The sequence below is a fragment of the Podarcis bocagei genome, assembly GCF_964188305.1.
Source record: "Podarcis bocagei genome assembly, chromosome: 7".
Classification (NCBI taxonomy): Eukaryota; Metazoa; Chordata; class Lepidosauria; order Squamata; family Lacertidae; genus Podarcis; species Podarcis bocagei.
This window is the reverse complement of record NC_138132.1, coordinates 81,530,479-81,551,972: the sequence shown is the minus strand read 5'-3', so window position 1 is coordinate 81,551,972 and position 21,494 is coordinate 81,530,479. Positions and strand designations below refer to the sequence as shown.

Below are 21,494 nucleotides of genomic sequence, written 5' to 3'. Positions count from 1 at the left end.
CTGCTCATTTATGAGTTTTGGTCTTTTTTCTTTAGAGACAGTCGCTGCTGCTAAAGGACATCTCCAGACTACAGCAGAGATAAAGAGGGTGATCTATGGGGTGGGGCTGCTTTTCTTTAAACGCAAACTGTAAACTTCAGCGGGGGCTGATTGCAAGTGGGAGAGGAACAGAGGACAGCTGTCACAGGGGGGGGGGTGCCTTTCAAAGAGGAACTTAACCAGGTGGCCACAGCTGCTAGTTCAAACAGAAAAATAAGCCGTCCCACACATTCCCTTTCTACACACAGCAGACGGCGCAGGAGGCAAGGGGGTGGACTCTCGTTTTTATTTCACTTTCCAGAACAGCACCTTCCCCGTTTTCGTTTCCAAAAGAGGGATTACAAAAAAAGCCGATATTCGGTTCCAGGTGTCGCGGGGAAAAAGAGCAACGGGCCGAACGCTTCCAAAGGCCGTTGCCTCAAGGCCGGGACGCTTCGACCTTCCCGAGGAATTGACAAGGTGCCGCTGATCCTCTGGCAAAAGAGAGGCGTGGGTCGGGCCTGCGTCATTGCTCCTGGTGGAAGGGGAAAAAACGGTTTGCGGTTACTCATTTGGCCTTAGGGTTGCAGGTCTGTTCCTGCTGCAGAACTTTAACAGAGGAACATTAAGAGCCTGCTGGACCAGGCCAATGGCACAGCGGCCACCCAGACACTTCAGTGGGAAACCCACAAGCAGAACCCGAATACAAGAGCCCTCTCCCCATCTCTGGTTTCCAGCAACAGTGCTGCCTCCGATAGTGGAGGCAGTGCATAGCCATTGTGACCAATAGCCATTGACAGCCCTCTCCTCCCCATGGATTTGTCCTATCCTCTCTCACAGCCATCCAAGAGTTACCTTTATATGAGAGGATCTCCCACTCCATAATAAATATTAATAATAAATTTTTATTTATACCCCGCCCTCCCTGGCCAGAGCCGGGCTCAGGGCGGCTAACACCAATAAAATTACAATAAAAACATAAGGGGGGGGGAGAAACCAATTTAAAATACAGGTTAAAAATACAATTTAAAATGCAGCCTCATTTTAATAGTAGCCCATAGATCAAAACCATAAGGGGAGGGAAACATCAGGGTCAGACTGAGTCCAAACCAATGGCCAGGCGGAACAGCTCTTTCTTGCAGGCCCTGCAGAAAGATGTCAAGTCCCGCAGGGCCCTGGTCTCTTGGGACCACAGCTATCCCCCTCCCCTTAGATCCCTGACATGAGGACTCCTTGGTCTCCAAGCACATAAGGGGAAATGGATCCCTGCATCCAGGAAGTCTCAGCTTTAAGGAAAGGTGCTGTTGTGCTGCTGCTGCCTTTGCAAAGACATACTCAAAAGCCTACAGAGCCAAATGCCTGGTGGCATTTCAGTAGAGCATGAGACTCTTAACCTCGGAGTCGTGGGTTTGACCCTCAGGTCGGGCAGGGGGTTGGACTAGATGACCCACATGGTCTCTTCCAACTCTACAATTCTATGATAAGAGCAAAAGAATACATTTTTCCTCCCTGCTCCTCCACAATTTGAAGAAAAAGAAGTGCTAATATATGTTTGTGTGTGTGCGACACAGAAACATAGAATTGTAGAGCTGGGATCCTTATCAACTCCTTCCTTCTGCTCCCTTATAGACAGTAATTATTATTATTTTTTTAGAAAGCAATAGGTTTTATGGAATGTAACAGACTCTGTAAACAGTGAATATAATATCTGAAGATCAAGAGTTTGTATTAGGTCGTTTGAGGGAGGGTGATGGAGGGGTTAATGAATTTCTATTGTTTAGCTCTCCGTTTGAATTGATTGTACCTGCAGTAATGAATTGTAATTCTATTTTTTACATAAAACAATCACCCCTCCAAAGTATTATGTACACCAAGCCCCGACATTAAGCGACGTAGAGTTGAGTGCACAGAGTCACAACTTGCCATACTAAAGGGCTTATTCATGTTCGAGGCTGTTCTGTGATTTGCTCCTCCATAAGAGAGGTTTTGTGCGTTTGTGGGAGGAAGGGAAACCACGAATAGAGTCTGTTATAAACTTTATACGGCCGTTTCGCAACATTGCGGGAAGCATGACGCAGTTTTGATGTGGACAGCTGAGTGGTCTGGAGGCCTCAATTCTTCGAGGGGGGGGGGAATGGCGAGGCTGCTAGATGGGCCTCTCCCCCCACCCCACTCCACCTATACCAGTCATCAAATTGGAATTAGCAACTTCTTCTCCCATCTGGAAGAAAGCCACAACCAACACTGGCTGGGAGTTAAGTCATCAAACTAATTAGCACTGACGGTGCGCAAGGCCAGACAATTGAGGGCTGGACTGAGAGGTGGGCAGAATGGAGTTTAGGATCAACTGGCAGATCTCTGGGTAAATCTGCAATCAAAGGCAGCAATGCTTCTGAATATCAGTTGATGGGAAACACAAGTGGGGAGAGTTGCTGTTGCATTCAGGTCGTTTCCCAGAGGTATTCGACTGGTCACTGAGAGAAAAGAATGCTAGACGAAAATGCTCTTCAATTCTAACAATAAGACTTTTGCACCAGGCTCTGGTTGGTAAATCTTGGGGTTCTAGCAAAAAAAAAAAAAAAAAAAAAAAGGCAGGCAACCACGAAGCTTGCCAATTTCAAAGAGGGAGGGAGGGAGGGAGGGGAAGCAATTGCCAAAGAAAATTCAAGGGAGAATTAGGTGGAAGGAAACCTGCAAGCAAGAAAGAGGCTAAGTTGGCTCAAGGGTGGTTTGGCTGAGAGGATGAGGAAAGAGAGAAGCAAAGGGAAAGGGGGTTTGGTAAATCAACAAGAGTATGTGTGTGTGGGGGGAACCCCACTCTTGGCTGAGTAGGCCAGGAAGCTCTTGCAACCAAGCCCCATAGCTGTACTCTGGTTACATTTCCAGACTTATATCAGAAGAGACAGCACTTCAGAGCCCCCTAGCCAAAGAAAAGTGGCTGAACTAAATCTTACACGTTGGGGCTCAACTGAGACCAGGGTTTCCTGCTGCACCGTGGGAAAATGGCTGAATCAGAAACTGGGTTGTATCCAACTAAGTTAGAATAGGCTCACTGAAATGAATGAACCTAAATCAGGTCTGCTCATTAACTTCAGTGGGTCTGTTCTGAGTAGGGCTAGCACTGGATGCAACTCCCCAATCCACAACATTCATAGTTCTAGTTGAGGGCTTAAATAAAGACCAGGGTTTCCTCAACCACTACAGGCGTGAAATTTATCCCCCAATTATTGCTGTTGCAAACGATCACGTTGACCACCTAGCACTCTTTTAAACTTTATGTATAATTGTCACAGACTTCTGCTCTCTTAATTTTCGGGACCGTTTGGTTCCACTGGTTACAATCGCCCCACCCCAAAGAGCCGTGTGCATTTCTGCCAAATGTGCAGAGCATTCAACTCCAGCATGTGAAAACCTTTGCTGCAAGACATCCGTTTGTTTTCAAAAACAACAGTGTCCCATGGCCCCTTTTTTAAGATGGCCGTCTGCTAGACCCACAAACCTCATACTCTCAACTGCACTGGTTGTTAAGTTGAAAGGGGGGGGGAATCTGGAAGGCTACCCGCTTTCCCCTGAGTTTAATATTTAATTATAAAAATATTTATATGATTCTATGATTTGTATACTGCTGTGCCATAAAAAACATCAAAGTGGTTTAAAGCAATAAAAACACAGAACCATACAATAAAAACGTAAAGAAGTTTAAAAAGGGCATCAATTAACCACTGTGGAAACAGGTATTCTTGTTTGCCCGCATAGGCCTGGCAGAATAGAAAGGTTTTCAGCAGGCATTTAGAAGTTGGCACAGAAGGTGCCTGCTGTGCTTTTAGGAATTACTCCCTACCCCAGACCAAGCAAATACCTATAAGGTCACATTTTAAGCACATTTAAGAGACTCTAAACTGTCATGGTTCCCCAAAAGAATTCTGGGAAGCGTAGTTAGCAGTTAACAAACTACAGTCCCCAGGATCTTTTGGGGAAGTTAAAGTGGTATTTGTTGTTGTTTAGTTGTGTCCAACTCTTTGTGACCCCATGGACCAGAGCACGCCAGGCACTTCTGTCTTCCACTGCCTCCCGCAGTTTAGTCAAACTCATGCTAGTAGCTTAGAGAATACTGTCTTTTAATGTATTATGTGGATGCAACCGAAGAGAGGAGTACTCAAAAGCAGACTCACCTTGACAAACCGCCCGTGGAGAAGGTAAGGAGACCGGAAGTCATGCTGGCAGTTTGAATAAGCCATTCCTAAGCCCATTCCTGACCCGAGAGTGATGGGCCACGTCTTCCCTGGAACAAAAGAAGGTGGAAGGAAAGAGAGGGAGGGAAAGAGAGAAAGAACAGAGATGAAAGAACAATGGGAATGTCACTATGAAATGTGGTCTGAATCAAGGTCCAGATAATTCGCAATGCTTCAACGAAACAAGAAATTCTGCAAGCGCATCAATGATAGCTGGTACAGCAGCACAGTGAGAGGTTAATGGACTGAACTCTGAATGGGGAAGTTCTTGGATCAAATTTGTTATGGGCCCACTGGTGGGTCCTAGGCAAGCGACTCTCGGGCTTAATTCTGAAACAGGGGCATATTACTGAAAGGGATTTGCCTTATAGCAGAAATGGCCCTCCAGGCCTTGCTAAGTGGCCCCTGGAATTCTCCCCAGTTCTGTGCCCCATCAATGGCCCACTTGCCACTCTTGAGTGCTTTTGCCTAGCTAGAATATGTCCTTGAAATGGGACTCTTGCTTGCCTGAACAGAGAGGCATTTGGGGAGGGAGGCTGCAGAAGCCTCAGGCTGGCTTACTAGTTAAGAGATGAAAGCCATCAATTGCTCTGTCCACATTTGCACCTAGCCCTGCCCACTATTGACATGTGGCTTCCGCCCCCCCCCCCCAGAAAACTGCCAGTGAAGGAATGGGGCACTTGGGCTGATAAAAGGTTCCACACCCCCACCTTGCAGGGCTGCTGTAGGGATTGTAACTAGGTGGCACATGCAGACCACCATAACAAAATTATTATTCATTTATTTAATTGATTGCATTGTATTTATATCCCACCTTTTTCTCCAAGGAGATCAAGGTGGCATACATGCCCCCCTCTCATTTTTTTTACTCCCCAAAGCCAGTGTTTGAAACTCCCATTGTTTTAGGCGCATTTTGCAACAGGGAATTTCATTAGCGCGAGCAGTTTCTGAGCTCTGGATGCAGCGCTGAGCCTAAGATTTCAGATTACAACTGCAGAGTGGAAGGAAAGGAGGATCTTTATCTTCCTCCCCACTTCCAGCCACTCTCCCTCCCCTGGTAAGGAAATAGGAGGGAAGTTGCTCCACTGACCTCTGGCTTGGCCCGCCTCCCCCCCACTGACAGCAGCCGACCCCTGACAGATTGCCCCCTCCAAAGGTGGCGAAGCAAGGGAGGTTCCTCACCCCTGGTTATAAAGAAATCCTCTTTCCACAGCTACCAGGTTGATCTTTTCAAGTGGCTCATCTCTGTTTGCAAATCCTAAAAACCTGCACCCCACCCTATCCCACAAAATGCATGGTGGAGTAAAACCTATTTTAAAAATGGGTCACGGTGCTGGGCTTGGAGGGGGGACACACACGCAGATGGGCTCCACAGTGCTTGTTGTTTTTAAACAGAAGGAAGTTATTGCATAAATATATATTAAAAATGTTTATCAAGCTGCAAATGGCTGTTGGAAAGGGCTCTTCCCGTGTGCTCAAATCCCATCCTGATGTCAACAAGGCAGCTTTTATTTAGAGAAAGCAAATACCGCAGTACGTTGTGAGGAGGATCTTTATTTAGAAGGGGCTACTAAACCTGCCTTTGAAACATAGGCTGCAAAATACACATAGAGTTACTAACACATCACTGGTCATCCCTAACCCTGTGGCTATGCTGGCAGGGGGCTCCCAGGAGGTGGAACTCCCAGAGAGCCACCAGGTTGGGGAAATGGTTGAACTCGCCCAATATTTCCAACTCTGGTCAGCAGTGGAGCTCCAGGATCTGAAGCACAGAAGTGTCTTCGTCATCAGCTGCCTAAAGGTAAAGGGACCCCTGACCATTAGGTCCAGTCATGGCTGACTCTGGGGTTGCGGCGCTCATCTCGCTTTATTGGCTGAGGGAGCCGGCGTACAGCTTCCAGGTCATGTGGCCAGCATGACTAAGCCGCTCCTGGAGAACCAGAGCAGCACACGGAAACGCCGTTTACCTTCCCGCCAGAGCGGTACCTGTTTATCTACTTGCACTTTGACGTGCTTTTGAACTGCTAGGTGGGCAGGAGCAGGGACCGAGCAACGGGAGCTCACCCTGTCGCGGGGATTCGAACCGCTGACCTTCTGATCGGCAAGTCCTAGGCTCTGTGATTTAAGCCACAGTGCCACACACGTCCCTGTCAGCTGCCTACCTGATCTTTATAATGGGAGGTGCTGGGGACTGAATCTGGGACCTTTCACATGCAAACAAAGTGCTCTACCGCTAAGCTATGGGTCCCTGCTGCCCTGCCATCTTCATTGGCCGGCCAATATCCAAAAGCATAAATGGAGGGATGGTGGCACAAGGTCCCCTCAGAATGGATGTCAGGAAGACAAGAACCTGGACCGGAAGCGGGGTATTCACCTGGGAGCTACCCATCACTTACTTTTGAAGAAGATGACCGAGAAAACAACGCCCAACCCAAAGCCAGCACCTGCAAGAGGAAGGAAAGAATTAACGGAGCCTGCCAGGCCTCCCCACATGCCCACAAGGGAACAATACTATTCATTGCAGGGCATAAGATGCTGCTGCTGGATGGAGCCAATAGCCCATCTAGTCCAGCATCCTGTTCTCACAGTGGCCAATCAGATGCTCCAGTGGGAAACCCACAAGGAAGACCCAAATGCAAGAGCCCTCTCCCCTCCCATGGTTTCCAGTGACTGGTATGCAGAACCACTGATGCCTCCAGCTGTGTAGGTAGAGCATAGCCATTGTGTCTAGTAACCATCAATAGCCTTAATCTTCCGGAATCTGCCCAGTTCTCCAAGTTGGTGGCCATCACTGCCTCTCTCTCTCTTTCTTTTTTTAAAAAAGTGCACAAAAGCACAGATACAGAAGGAAAAGGCTTATTAGCTTCTACTAGCAGAGACGGCAGGGACTGAAGCTGCGACCTTCCACATGCGAAGGAGTGCCTACCATTTTGCTACAGGCCTCCTAGGGATGCCTGATGCCAAATCGGGCCATTGGCCAAGCTAGCCCAGTCCTTGCTCTGCTTGCCAAAGGCTTCCCCAGGCCTTCTACCCAAGACTGAGCCATGGGACCTTCTACACACAGAGCATGTGTTCCTTCAGCCCTGAGCTGCGGTCCCTGGCAAGCTCTGGATTTAAACGTGGAGGCAGCGGATGGCCTTCAAAAATGTTCTCCAGATATTGATGGGCCCCCAAAATGTTCTGTGGGGCGCTAACTCAGCCCTGCGTCAACAGGATGGGGTCGCCTGGAAGGCCAGTTTATTTCCAAGTCAAGTGGCCCGGAGCCGTCTCGGAGGAAAATTGCTTCCTTTGCGGTCTCCCCGTCCTCTGGTGCTCATCGTGGCTTGGGAAGGTGGGAACCAAAGGGGGGCCCTTTGCTCTGCTTTTATTCCCTGTCTGCTTGTTTTCCTTGTAAGTGAGAGCTTTCATCTTTTATTGTTATGAAGTTAAAGGCTGGCCTGGAGGTGCTGGTCTTTAGTGGAAACAGCTGCCTGCTGCAGTCCCTCAATGTCCCCTCGGTCAGGTGGGAGGCCCTTCTGGAGCAGCGCCTTGCCCTCTTAAAAGGAAATTGACCGTGCAAGGCCCCAAACCGACATGGCTGGTTTATTGTTCATGGCAGCTGTAAAGCAAACACACTCTGCCCATGCTCTGGAACACTGTCATGTCCCGAGGCTAAGCACTGGCACCCCCTCCTGCAGTAGAGTCCCAAGCTCCATCTATATGTCAACGTAAGCCATAGATTTGGATTTGGAAGAAGATACCACAGATCAATACAGTGTGCGGATTTTGCAGGAAGTTCTTCCTGAGATTTTATTTAGATGATATCTTACACAGCTTAGGTTAAGCTGAATCTGTTACGGGAACTCATTTGTTTATCTTGGCAGCGGGGCACAGGGCAGACAAGATCTGAAATCATATTTAGATGGCGTGCCCCAGGATTGTGAGATACTGCAAGCTGATTCCTGGCAAGATAGAAGAGATGACAGGATATTATCTACAGTGGTGCCTCGCAAGACGAAATTAATTCGTTCCGCAAGTCTCTTCGTCTTGCGGTTTTTTCGTCTTGCGATGCACGGTTTCCCATAGGAATGCATTGAAAATCAATTAATGCGTTCCTAGGGAAACCGCCTTCAGACCAGGTCCGGGGACAGTCTGTCCCCGGACCTCTTCTGAAGGCTGGGGGGGGGGGGACAAGGGCTTTTCTTCCCACCCCCAGCATTTTAAAAAACCCCGGGACAGCGGAGGACTTCTCCGCTGTCCGGGCGATCTTAAAATGCTGGCGGGCGGCATTTTAAAATCGCCCCGGACAGCGGAGGACTTCTCCGCTGTCCGGGGCGATTTAAAAGCCCCTGGGAAGGCAGGCAGGGGGGACAAAGACTTTTGCCCCCCGCCAGCCTTCAGAAGAGGTCCTGGACCTCTTCTGAAGGCGGGTGGGGGGGGGCGAAAGTCTTTGCTCCCCCCCGCCTGCCTTCAAAAGGTGTCCCCGCGGCGGCGGGAGGTGTCCCCTGCCCCCCGCCCGGCTTCGGAGCACCGGGAGAAGCGATCTCGCCGCAGCCCCTTGCTGCAAAAGACGTCCGGGGGCAGCGGGGAAGAAGCGCTTCGCTTCCCGCTGCCCCCGGACCTCTTTTGAAGCAAGGGGCTGCGGGGAGATAGCGATCTCCCCGCAGCCCCTTGCTTCAAAAGAGAAGACCCGCTGTCCCCGGGGCAAGCTTCGTTTTGCGAAGCAAGCCCATAGGGAAATTCGTCTTGCGAGGCAACTCGAAAACGAAAAAACCTTTCGTTTTGCGAGTTTTTCGTCTCGCGAGGCGTTCGTCTTGCGGGGTACCACTGTACTATAAAGATTATCAAGGAACGCCTTGCTGGGTCAGGCAGTCCAGAATGGCATTTTCACCAGATGCCCCAAAGCAGCGGTTCTCAACCTGTGGGTCCCCAGATGTTGTTGGACTACAACTCCCATCATCCCTGAGCTCTGGCCTTGCTAGCTAGGAGTGATGGGAGTTGTAGTTCAACAACATCTGGGGACCCACAGGTTGAGAAAGTCTGCCTCAAAGGGAAACCTGCAAGCTGGATTCGAGCACCAGAGCACTCTTCCCTCCTGTAGTTTCCAGCAGAAGCATTGCTGCTTCCAACCATGGAGGGAGCGCATAGTCATCGCCTTCCTCACATTCCAGAACATTTTGACTGGTGTGATTGGATACTGCAACCAGTGTTACCACACAGCTAGAAGCATGATTTTTGTGGGTTTGTAATTTTAAAATTAGAAAATAAATTTAATTTTAAAAAGATGCCCGGGGGGCGGCAGGGCGCACCTAGAGTTTGTAGTCAAGCAGGCATGAAGGCACAGATGACTGTTAGCAACAACCGATGTCTCCCCACCCTACTCCAGCTTCCCCATGGAACAGCTGGTGTTGCGGGGGGTATGTATGGAGAGGGTGTTTATGATATTAAACCCAAATTACCATCTGCACAGATCCATCAAAAGCACAAACTGTTTGGCCTCCTTGACCCGAGGCTCAAACAAACTCCTTCCCTTGCTACACACTGCCTTTCCTTTCTTTCTCGAGTACCACTGCTGGAAATCAGGCTGTTTAGAGAAAATAATTATTTCAACACGCAGAACTGGGGGGAGCGGGTGGGTGGGTGATGAGATGGGCGTTCGCTCAAACTGTCCAGCTCAGCAAGTCATGCTGCGGTCCAGGCTTAGACTTCCTGCTCAAGGATGGCTTCTCTCTCTCCCCCTCTGCCAACTTAAACAAGTTAGCTAATCAATGAGAAATGGTTTACATGGGAGATGGACTGTGCATCACGCGAACGCTGACCTTTAAACAGTTGCTTCTGTTACCATTTCCCATCCTGTTAGGGAAAAACCAATGTCCGATGATTGCCCAGAATACGATAACCACAGAGCTTGGGGGAGGAGACAACTAGATCATTCTAAGTAGATCAAACTGGTGCCCTCCAGATGAGTGAGGAGTGAACATAAGAGCCTGCAGAACACAGACATCATGGCTAGTAGCCATCGATAACCTTATCCTCCACGAATAGATTCAGAGCAAGATATCATCTAAATAAAATCCTTGACCATGGGCGGTGTTGGGTGGGGCTGATGAGAGCTGTAGCCCAGCAACATCTACAAGGGCACAAGGTTGGTGAAGGCTGGATCGGGTGAGGAAGATGTGCTGGATTCAATAAAGGGGCAGCTTCTTATGGGAATGGCCCCACAGCTCTGGGGCAGAGGCTGTGAGGGTCAGGCAACTTTGGTAGATTTTCAAGAATGTCCTATGCAGCTTTCCACTGCAACCTGGAGGGCCGTAAAGACTGATGTCACATGCCAAGGTTATAATGGAGGGCACCGCCAGTCTTTATTGAGAAGAAAATGTGGCAAATGTTTCCCCCTCCCCTGTCTGCCCAACCAGCTGCTCAGTTCAAATAATTTCTATCCAGGACAATTTTGGCCTGCAATTCAACAGACACACACACCAAATTCGAAGCACAAGCAAGAATTAAGATCTATGAAACTGTTGCTGTGGACTCTTCATCCAACCAGGAGGTTGTTGTGGTTCTGCGGTCATCTCCTTAATGTCGCCAAGAAAGCAAAGGGGAGTTTGAGTCAATCTTTCGAAGCCGTGTGTGTCCAACCCCGCTGGGGGTTTTCCTAGACACAAACGCTGCTGGAACAAATGAGTCTCATCCAAGTGAAGTCCCTAGAGGTGAAACGGCCAAGTTGCCAGTTTGGTTATGGACGGTGCTGTACAAAGGGAGCAGCAAAGAGGCAAAAAGCCACACCAGCCGATGGCTTTTGCCATTTTGGGGAGCTGCATGCTCAATTTCCTTTTAAGAGGGCAAGGCGCTGCTCCTGAAGGGCCTCCCACCTGACCGAGGGGACATTGAGGGACTGCAGCAGGCAGCTGTTTCCACTAAAGACCGGCACCTCCAAGCCAGCCTTTAACTTCATAACAATAAAAGATGAAAGCTCTCACTTACAAGGAAAACAAACGGACAGGGGATAAAAGCCAAATATCTTGCAGTCTCAGACCCCCTCCTGCTTCTCCCTCCCTTCAGAGCCAGGAAAGGCAAAAGAGGAGGGGAAGACTCAAGGAAAGTGGTTTTCTTCTTTGAGATGTCTTCAGCCACTTGGAGGAAATGGGCCTTCCGGGCAACCCCATCCAATTGGCCTGGCTCTGAGTTATGGCCTCACACACCTTTTGTGGGTCCCATGTTCCTGAACGAAACATGCTGAACTTTACCAACTTGGTGCCCTCCGGATGTTTTGGCGTACAATTCCCAGCCAGCACATTGGGAGAGCCTCAAATTGGATTTTGAAATCAGTTCAGCCTGGCTGTAACTTCTTTCCTCAATCCTTGGGGAGGCAGGAACTGTGCTTTTATTCCCCACCCACCCCATGCCAAATGCCAAATGCCAGTCTTCTCTGCCACAGATTAATTTGTCCCCCAAATTTTACTCTGTTGCACCATCTGTAAGTATTGCAAATGGAGCAATGACACAGAAAGATGAATTAGATCCAAAGTTTTTTTTTCCAAACCAAAGGCACGCGCTACACTAGCCACTGCCCTATACAATGTCACTCCAATTTCATAAAAATTGGGTTTTTCTTTTAAGGATCTTGTCAATTCACCCCTTTCCTCCCACCTCCTCAAAAAATAATAGATAGAAGACTCTTTTCCAATAGCTGCAGTCCTACCAAATGTGAGGTTTGCGGAGGCAATTAATCTACATTCTTTTAATATAAGCACTGGCTAAATGGACATTATCACCTGGCCATATTTTAATGCAGACAAGTGAGATTTGCAACAAAACCATGCAGTTTTATCCTTCACCAAGGTGCTGCTGCTACTCAGTGTTCTAGAAAGCCAGTTTTGCCCTCTTCCAATACACTCCATTCTGCTCTTTTCCCCCACCATAATTTCTCCTTTACAACTGAAATCCAACATCCCTTGGCTGCTAAGTTTACTGCCTTGTACTGGGCTATTTGGGAGGAAGGTTGCCTCTTGGGGTTTCCTTTATAAAATATGTCTTGCACTTGTGTATTTATTGATGGCATTCATGGTTCTCCCTCTCATTTAATCCCTGCAACAACCCTGTGATGTAGTTTAAGCTGAGAGGCAGTGACTGGCCCCAATGTCACACCCAGTGCGCTTCTTTGCCAGGTGGAAAGTTGAACCCTGGTCTCCTAGGTCTTACTCCAACACTCTAACCACTGCAAATCTTGGGGTCCCCCCTGAGCATGCAGATATCTCCTTTCTCTCTCTCTCTCTCCACCCGCATTTCTCTCTCCCCCCCACCCCCATCCCTGCATTTGCCACCAAAACTGGCTCTTCATACAGTTCTGATCAGCTTGACACTGATTTGGTCTTCCAAATCAGTCAAGTTCTAGAGACAGAAGGGCTATTTTGAAGTCTAATCCTAATCCCTCAAGGTCACCATGTATTTTCCAGTTTGGAGACTTATGCCAGCTAGTCGGAATTGGGTTTGAGAATGGAAGGAATACAGGGGGACAGGCAATCTCCCAGACTCTCTGCTCCAGCTTCAGACTTCAAAGCAACCCGCAGTATTATTTCACTCCCACAGAACCCATCCTCAAAGCTTTCCTTCTCCCCAGGCATCGGACCCCCACAGCTGCAGCTGTTGGGAAGCCAGACAACACCCCCCTTTATTGCCCCCCACTTATCCCACCGCTTATTAGATCAACAGATGCTGAATAGGACTTCTCCTAATTACGTTCCACCCACCTACAAGAAGAGAACAGATTGGTCTCTTAAAAACCTAAGAAAGGCCTGCTGGCTCAGGCCAATGGCTCAATAATAATAATAATAATAATAATAATAATAATAATAATAATTTATTTATACCCCGCTCATCTGGCTGGGCTTCCCCAGCCACTCTGGGCGGCTTTCAACAAAATATTAAAATACAGTAATGCATCAAACATTATGTCCAGCATCCTGTTCTCACAGTGGCCGACCCAAACCTGGAAGCTACATACTAGGGTTGCCATATTTCACAAAGTGAAAATGCTTTGCTCAAGGTTCTTTTCCTGGACATTTCCGTCTGAGTACTGCTTAAGGGGGCTGAATAATTCTAGATGTATGGCAACCCTACATTTAGCTCTTATGATGTTAGGCCATGAACCTGTCCAATGTGTATCTGAGTGGTTATCTCTGACTATAGAAGCAGAAAATCCCCTAAATTATAAACTGCAGGAAACTACAATCGAAGGTCAAGTTGATCACCTCCCCACTCTCAAAAGAAAATCCTTATAATTTAAAAAGGTGTATTTTGAATGGAATATTTAATAGTTTGAAGTGTTTTATTCCAAAATGTCAAAACAAACAAAGGATTAGAGGCGAAAGGCACATTAGTGTCTTCCGGAGAGGAGCGGGCAATTTATGAACTTGCAAGACATTGCCAGTTCATGTACAGGCGTGGCTCTACGTGACAACATGGCTTGCAAAGGAGTGGGTGCCCAGAAGGGAGCCATCAGATATGCCTTCCTGGAAAGGAGCAGCTTTCTCGTAGTTACTTGCCCAGCGACAAGTGGATTAAAGCGCCTTAGATCACTTCCTTCATTTAATTGTTTCAAAACCCACCACTATGACAACTTCAAAACAGGCCAACTTCACTGCTTTTGAAGGATGAGGAAGGGCTGTTTCAGCTTGCAGCTCCTTTTGTGGAAGTGGAGTGGAATTGTGTCCACCCGGAAAAACAGCCCGCCTCTCAGCAGTGGCATTGCCGCTGCCGAACAGGGATGTGTTCAGCATACGTAACAGGGATGCCTTTCACATCACACTTCATCAGCGGAAGCTATCAAGTTCACTTCCCACCTCCAGTTATAACAGCAAAACAGGAGAGAGTTTTCTCCAAAGCTCCTGTTAAGCTAAAACTTATTCTGGGTAGGAACTGGAGGCAAAGAGGGCTGTATCAAACAACAGAGTAGACTCATTGAAATTAATGGGCATAGCTTACCTAGGCCCAGTCATTTCAATGGGTCCACTCCACTCTGAGTAGGATTAACGTGAGATACAACCCAGAGTTTTCAGGCCAAATAAGGTTTGCAGTGTTAGCCCTACCCAGAGTCAGAGTAGACTCATTGAAATGAAAGTACTCAGGCCCACCAATTCCAGTGGGTCTACAGTGGGTAGGGCTAAGATTGGACATAAATCTTTCCTTAAAAACCCCCCAAAACCACCTGCGGGCACTTTGCACCTCCCCCAGTAGCAGCTTATCAGAAAGAGCAGCAAACAATTCGGCAAATCGAGCACACACACCACTTTTTTCAGAGTTAGATGCCTGAAATTTAGATGTATCCCCATACATAGAACAGTATACATCTGTAAAGCATGTTCTTGCGGATCACTTTTTAAGAACATGTATTACAGATGTATACCGTTCTATGTATGGGAATACAGATTTTCATAATGTATTTTCAGGATACTCTAGGGAAATCTTAAAAAATAAAAAATTGTTTCATTGACTTGTTTGTTTTCCTGAAGTTTTTGCAAGTCACGTTTTGCTTTAAAAAACAAAACAAAAAACATTTGTTGAATAAATATATGGACTTTTATTTATAAATGGCTTTACATCTTAAGGTTTTATCAGGCCTGCATGTTTGGATTCAGCAAAAAACGAAATCAGAAAGTGTTCCCAGAAAATCACGCGGGCCCTGGTGGGTTTGGAATGCCACTGTCAACTAGGCAAAGCTCATTTATGCTTACCTCTGCAACTGCGGCCCTGGCTCTGTGCGTACATGTCATTAATTCCTGATACATGTGAAATAAGCATCACTGCTCCCTTTCACGCTCTGGGCCAAGTGCCTGTGCCTAAACACGACTCTGGCCCAGTTCAAGCAGGTGGTGAGAAACTCCCGCTGGGAAACCTCTGGCAGGGCTTCGGTTGGGAAAAATTGAGTCAATTGCCTTGCGCAATCCTCAGAACAAGGCGTGTGTTCGGTTCAAGCAAGAGCTGGGGGCATGCACACCGACAGGGGATCTACATGCTCCTCTGCAGCAGTTTATTGTGAGGGCAGCCTGCAAACCTAAGACCTTTCCCCTGCTTATGAGAACAGGACATAAAGAGGAGCCTGCAGGATCAGGCCAATGGTGCATCTAGGCCAGGTTCCTGTTCTCACAGCAGCCAAGCCAATGCCTGTGGGAAACCCTCAAGCAGGACGAGGGCAACAGCGTCAGATGCTGAATGGTTCCCTCACTGGCACAACAGGCCCCATCTCTCAATGGTTCCCTCATTATTTCAGCCTCACACAGAGGCAAGATCATCCGACTGTTTGCCACTGCTGTAGACTAATCAACCAGTATTCAGAAGTACTGCTGTCTCTGACTGTGAAGGCAGAACATAACCATCATGGCTAGTTACTATATCAGTTACTCTACCCGGTGAGACTACTGATCCATCTAGAGCCGGTGTGGGCAAGTTTTGGCTCTGTGGATGTCACTGAACTACAACTCACAGTCTCAGCAAGGATGTAATGAGAGTTGTGGTTAAGAAGCATCTAGAGCAGGCTTCCTCAAACTCAGCCCTCCAGGTGTTTTGAGACTACAATTCCCATCATCCCTGACCACTGGTTCTGCTAGCTAGGGATCATGGGAGTTGTAGGCCAAAAACATCTGGAGGGCCGACTTTGAGGAAGCTTGACCTAGAAGGCCAAAGGTTCCCCATCCTTGATATAAAACCCCATCACAAGATAACACGTCTCTTTATGAAGATCTGCAAAAGGCTACTTCTTCCCAAGCTGTCTGCAGCAAAAACAGAAAAGAGGTGGGTGGGTAGCAAGGGGCAAACAAAGGCAAATGCAATACTTAAGCTTGGTTACTGGTGGGGATGAGGTGTAAAGTGTTAAACCAAATACCTTGTGGTAGGAGGGACAGCTGCAGTACCAGCCACAAATAAGTCAAATGCTGACTTTTCAAATGGGACAGCTTCACATTGATGCAAGCTCTCACATTTCACAGAAGTCTTCATCACTCCACCTTACTGTGAACTCTGTGAAATCCAAGAGCTTACACACACTCACATCTAACTCAGCAGCCTCGAAATTTGCTGTGCACAAAGGGGCTCACCAAACTCACTTCTCAAGATGCAGAAGGCAGCTTTCTATCTTCCTAAGGATAGCCGATGCCTCTATACTCTCCTTGTGGGCTTTTTGGAGGCATCTAGTGGGCCACTGCTATGAACAGGATGCTGGACCAGAGATGGTTTCTCTTTAGCCTGATCCAGCAGGATTCTACTTAGGTTGTTTATCAACCCAGAAACCTTCTTATCACATCCTCAATCCCTCTTACAAAGTATGAGACACCTGCTCATTTAAAATCAAATTAATACCTTCCCAGAAGAAGCCAGAGGAGAAGAAAATTGCAACAGCAAGCACAAATCCGATTATTAACTCATTTGCAATTCAAACTGGATCATTGTTATTTCTTCTTACTCTTCTTACCCACCCCACTTGCATGTAAACAAGTCTTATAACACAAAACTTAAAAGCACTTTCTCCCGGTATGGGAACGGGGGAGTTGGCTGCAGACAGAAACCTCAAAACCACAGCCAACTCTGGGCACAATATTACTGGGAACATGTTGCACAACTCTCATTTCAAAGGGGTTCACGCGAGGTTTTCTGTGTAGGATTGCAGGAGAATCAAAACACATCGGGGGCAGCCACCCTCCTACCTTGGGAAAGAGGGCAGAGTCCCAACCTCTTCTCACTAATGCTCATCAGTGACAACGAAAACAAATCAACATAGTGACCCACAAAGCAAAACCAAGCCCGGATATGAGCACCCCAACGATTGGGCGAAGGACACGTATTATATAGAATTTGTGGCTTCCAATGCAGATTGGCTGAGCTGAAATGATGGCATAGAATGTTCACAAACTTCCTAAGTGCTCAAGGGAGGGGAAATATTTTAATTTGGCTGGGATTAATATGATCACACAGGTCCTAAAGGCAGTAATAGCTTTGCAGGGCAGGTCAAAGACTGGAAAGAATCCCAAGAGGCAGCCAAGCTAAGAAAACCTTTTGACAAGATGGAGGTGATAGGAACCAGAGGCAAGAAGGGGCTGGTGGGGAATCAATTTTCCACATTAGTCTGAACTCATTCTCTGCTTGTACTAAGCTAGTAATTAAGTTCAGCTATTCCCAACTATTGCTTCCTTGTGTCTCAACACAGACCCACCCCTTCAGGTCTCCATTTCACAGCCATCAGAAGAGCCTGACTGCTGGATCAGGCCAAGGCCCAACTAATACAGCATCCTGTTCTCACAGAGGCCTACCAAAGGCCTATAAGCAGGATATGAGAGCAACTGCCTTCTCTATCACCTACTGTGAGATGGGTTAGGCTAAATGCGATCCGCCCAAGGCAGAACTTCATAGCTGAGTTGGTATTTGAACCCAGACCTTCCCAGCAGAAATCCAACATACACACTATCTACTGCACCAACATGGATCTCAGTTAGGAAGGTTCCTCCTCACATCACACCGCAGGAGAAATCCCAAACTCTCATCAACACCTCAGTCTCCTGCAAACTAAGTTCTACTCAGAGTAGGCCCCCTGAAATAAGTGAACTTGGTTAGTCACAGTTATTAATTTCAATGGGTTTACTCTAGAAGAACTCAGATACAACCCATTCACATTGGATATCATCCCATTCCTGTGCCTCAGGTGGTCACCTTTTTGTTTGACAGATGTCTGTGTTTAACAGGTGTGAGTCAAGCAGAAACTCCATGGGGAAAACCTCTCCCCAGTAGGTAGGTGTGTCCCCCAGATCAAACTTCACACTTGCAGTAAACTTGTTATTGTTAGTTGACCTTAGGAAAGCAACTCCCCTTTCACCCCCAAAACTGAAATATTGGGATAACACTGGACTACCTTATAGGCTTGTTGTAAAGCATTACAACGTTAGGTGAAGCACTTTTTGAAATTCTTAAAGCTCTATGAATGGTGACTACTAGGTAGCAAAATGATTTGTCACTGTGAGACAGGGGTCTCTCTCTCATACATCACAAAGAATTCTCCAACTTTAGTCATACAGTGTTTCCCCTGTAAAACCTTTGTCAAAAACAGGCTGGTTGTTCAGTATCAGAGGGGTTCAAATCCCCACTGAGTCATGAAGCTCACTGGATGACCTTGGGCCAGTCACTGCCTCTCAGCCTAACCTACCTCACACAAGGTTGTGTGAGGATTAAATGGGGGGGGGTTATGTATGTCACTGTGAGCTCCTTGGAGAAAAAGATGGGATATAAATGCAATGCAACAAATAAAATAAATATAGGAAAGCCAGGGGCACCACTGTGGTTGGAAGTGACCCTACCCCCTACCATCAATAACCTGCAATGGCCTCATCAGCTAGGAATTGGGAGTGGTAGCTAAAATACAACACCACAGATCTACAGTTATTAGTTTTGATTTCACCTCTGCCAAGCCCAAGGACAAACCAGGTGGCTTTAGGCAAATCACTCTCACAGCATTATCCCCACCCCCATACTGAGCGCACCCCCACCGTACAGGACTGATACAACACCTGCTGTGATAGTGTGTTCAAACGGCTAAATATTACAGAAATGATACACATATTGCTGTTATTTTGTAATTGAACGTTACCGCCCAATCTTGCAGGCAGCAGAATCTCAGTCTTTCCCAGACTGGCTCACCTACAATCCTTTTATTTGGATGTGCTGGGAATTGAACATGTGATGTCTGCCATGCAAAACAGGTGCTCAACCAATGAACTATGCCTCCACTAGACCTGTAAACACACCCTGACAGCATGATTCTTGTTACTGCTGAAGAAGACAATCCTTTTCAGTGTGCATTTTATAAGTTTAACTGCAATGAAAGCTATTCAGCAGACACAACACAATGAAACATTATTGGTGGCTCCACAGCTATTCAATTCCTACACACAAACTTTGACTGACTGTCTCCTGTGACAGGCCATTTGAAGGCTAGCGCTGTATGATCCAAGTGGAGCACATAGCTGCCAGGGTCAGCTCTATACTATCCCACATTTCCCAGACAAAAATAGGGACACAGCACCATGGACCCCCATAAAGCAGCTATGAACACTGGCGGTTCTATTCACAATATTTCTGAATACTCCTGTCTCCTCAAGGCAACAGCACACGGCACCATATAGAGGGTTGCACCTTCTGAAGACTGGCTCCTGCAAAATCAGCTGCAGGGTTTGGGTGTCCTTCAAAATTGCTTTTGGGGGAACTTTTGAAATTGATGTAAAAACTGGGGTTTGGCTTTTGCTGCCCAACTCCCCATGGGACTCTGAGTCCCCTAAGTCCATGATCGGTCAGAGAAGAATGAATGGAGGCAGGATCCGGTGGAAAGCAAGGCAGATATTTATTTTTCTGTTGCAACAGAGTTCCCTCCCCTCCTTCCAGGAAGAAAGGTCTGCGATGAGGGGGACAAGATATTATATATATATATAATTTATATATATATATATATATATATATATATATATATACTCCCCCCGACTGCTTTTCAAAAGCAGGCTGCCGTATTTAAGAATTTGGTGTGCTTTTTTAAGTGGGTTGCAATGTTCTGGATGCATTGCAACTCCATTAAAAAAATGCCTTTGAAAACTGCGTGCGTGCATAAATAACTTATCCCTGCAGCACGACGATTTATTGGCAAGCCAGGCACCGACCCTCTAATCCTAAGGACATAGCTGCTAAATGCACGAGGCCTCACGCCAGGCGAGGATAACCTGAGCAGGGCCTTAGAGCAAGGAGTGCCCCTTCCTTAACCCAGGCCTTCCTTCCCCCTCAGCACCACACCGTAGACACAGGGCGAGCCTCCTCCCGCTCCTTATTCCACAGCTCCCACCCTCGCCCCCTTACCCAGCTTGACGGCGGAGTCAGCCAAGCACCGGTCCCACTTCCTGCCCAAATCACCCTCCGACGCCATCTTGGCCACCGCCTCCTGCTCCCTCCGAGAGCTGCCACTCAGCCTTCTCGCCCGCCTCCTTAGGCGTAAGTCTCGCGAGAGGTACCGCTGCTGTAGCTGACAGCGGGCGGCTCTCGCGAGTGTCCCAAGGAGTTGAAGGGAGGGGACGATAGGGGTTTTCCGCTTCCGCGGCCTCAGCGTCCGCTGCCCCACCCGGCAGAGCTGGCGCCCGTTGCCAAGGGTAACCTGGGGTAACCTTAGCAACCTGGGCCGGAGGCTTGACCTTGGGGCGGAAACCGGCTAGGCCCGAAAGAGAAAGGCTAGGATGAAGAAGGCATCCTAGGCTGCAGGCCTCGTTAATTGTAATCTGCGGGCATCTTCGTCTCCAGAAGGCACCCGTGGCCCTCCAGCCCGTCAGTTTTATTGTGTGGTATTTACAAACCCCCTTTCCAAAGAGATGGATGTAAATGCAGATCAAAAACAAACCCACCACGTTACTTTGGTTACTTTGTTGGGCAAGGGCATAGGGTGGTTCTGGATTCAAATCCCCACAGCCATGGAGCTCACGAGGTGCGGTAAGGCCAGCCACTTAGCCTACACTACCTCGCAGGGTTGTTGTGAAGATTAAACAAATGTATGGGTGACTGGGGAGATTGTATGTTGCCCTGTCCTAGCTGGGGCTGGGGGGGGGGGTTAAATAAAAGGATATACATTCAATTACATATTCCTACTTTTTTCTGTTGCATATTTTAAATAAACAGTAAAAATATCCCTACTTGTAAAAAAGCAAACTCCACTTAGCTTCAGTTTGACATACAGATGGCAGAGAAGAGTGATGTGCAAATTAAGCTGCAATTGTTGGTGTTAACGAAAAAGAAGTTACAAATACACAAAGAATGTCCTTACTTATATCTGTGAAATGGTGGGGAGTGTGCGTGGATGGGCGAGGTATAAATAATAAATTATTATTATCACCCTCCCCGCCTCTTGGTTTCGTATATATAATATAATATAATATAATATATATATTCATTCTTTATTCAATCAAAAGTATATATTCCAGTAATATATTAAACTGCATGATAATTAAAAATGAACACGCAAAATACAATTTGGGTCAGTGCATTCACAATGCACAATGAACTATTACTGCTTTGGAGGGTGATAACATGCCATTTAAAAACATATATTTTGTAAATATCAAGACGTTCTCAAGTTCTTATGCTATTCTCACTGGCTGCTGATGGTAGTAACCAATCAGACAGAAACACTGACCCACCAAGTCTGTACCTAGGGTTGCCAGACCTTCAAGGCTGACCTGCAGTCTCCGGGTTTGC

The 21,494-nt window shown here is 47.3% G+C and overlaps 1 protein-coding gene and 1 long non-coding RNA gene across 2 annotated transcripts; both read right to left on the bottom strand.

Annotated features, from left to right (window-relative positions):
- Positions 1 to 311: 311 nt before the first annotated feature.
- On the bottom strand, positions 312 to 20,236 carry MICOS10 (mitochondrial contact site and cristae organizing system subunit 10). The gene is made up of 4 exons (XM_081203317.1): positions 20,112 to 20,236; positions 6,647 to 6,694; positions 4,191 to 4,300; positions 312 to 553 (listed from the first exon to the last, which is right to left on the bottom strand). The coding sequence occupies exons 1-4, from the start codon at positions 20,176 to 20,178 to the stop codon at positions 545 to 547; spliced, it is 234 nt and encodes a 77-aa protein (XP_081059443.1). The 5' UTR covers positions 20,179 to 20,236; the 3' UTR covers positions 312 to 544.
- Positions 5,789 to 6,640, bottom strand: LOC308592089. The gene is made up of 2 exons (XR_014010366.1): positions 6,409 to 6,640; positions 5,789 to 6,045 (listed from the first exon to the last, which is right to left on the bottom strand). It is a non-coding gene; the product is annotated as an uncharacterized lncRNA (long non-coding RNA).
- Positions 20,237 to 21,494: the final 1,258 nt, after the last annotated feature.

Excerpts from the sequence above, each read along its gene's own strand:
- MICOS10 (XM_081203317.1), bottom strand. The coding sequence starts at position 20,178 with ATGGCGTCGGAGGGTGATTTGGGCAGGAAGTGGGACCGGTGCTTGGCT. Across the intron at positions 6,695-20,111 it reads TGACTCCGCCGTCAAGCTGG|GTGCTGGCTTTGGGTTGGGC; the intron begins GTAAGGGGGCGA and ends TTCCTCTTGCAG. Across the intron at positions 4,301-6,646 it reads CTCGGTCATCTTCTTCAAAA|GGAAGACGTGGCCCATCACT; the intron begins GTAAGTGATGGG and ends CTTTTGTTCCAG.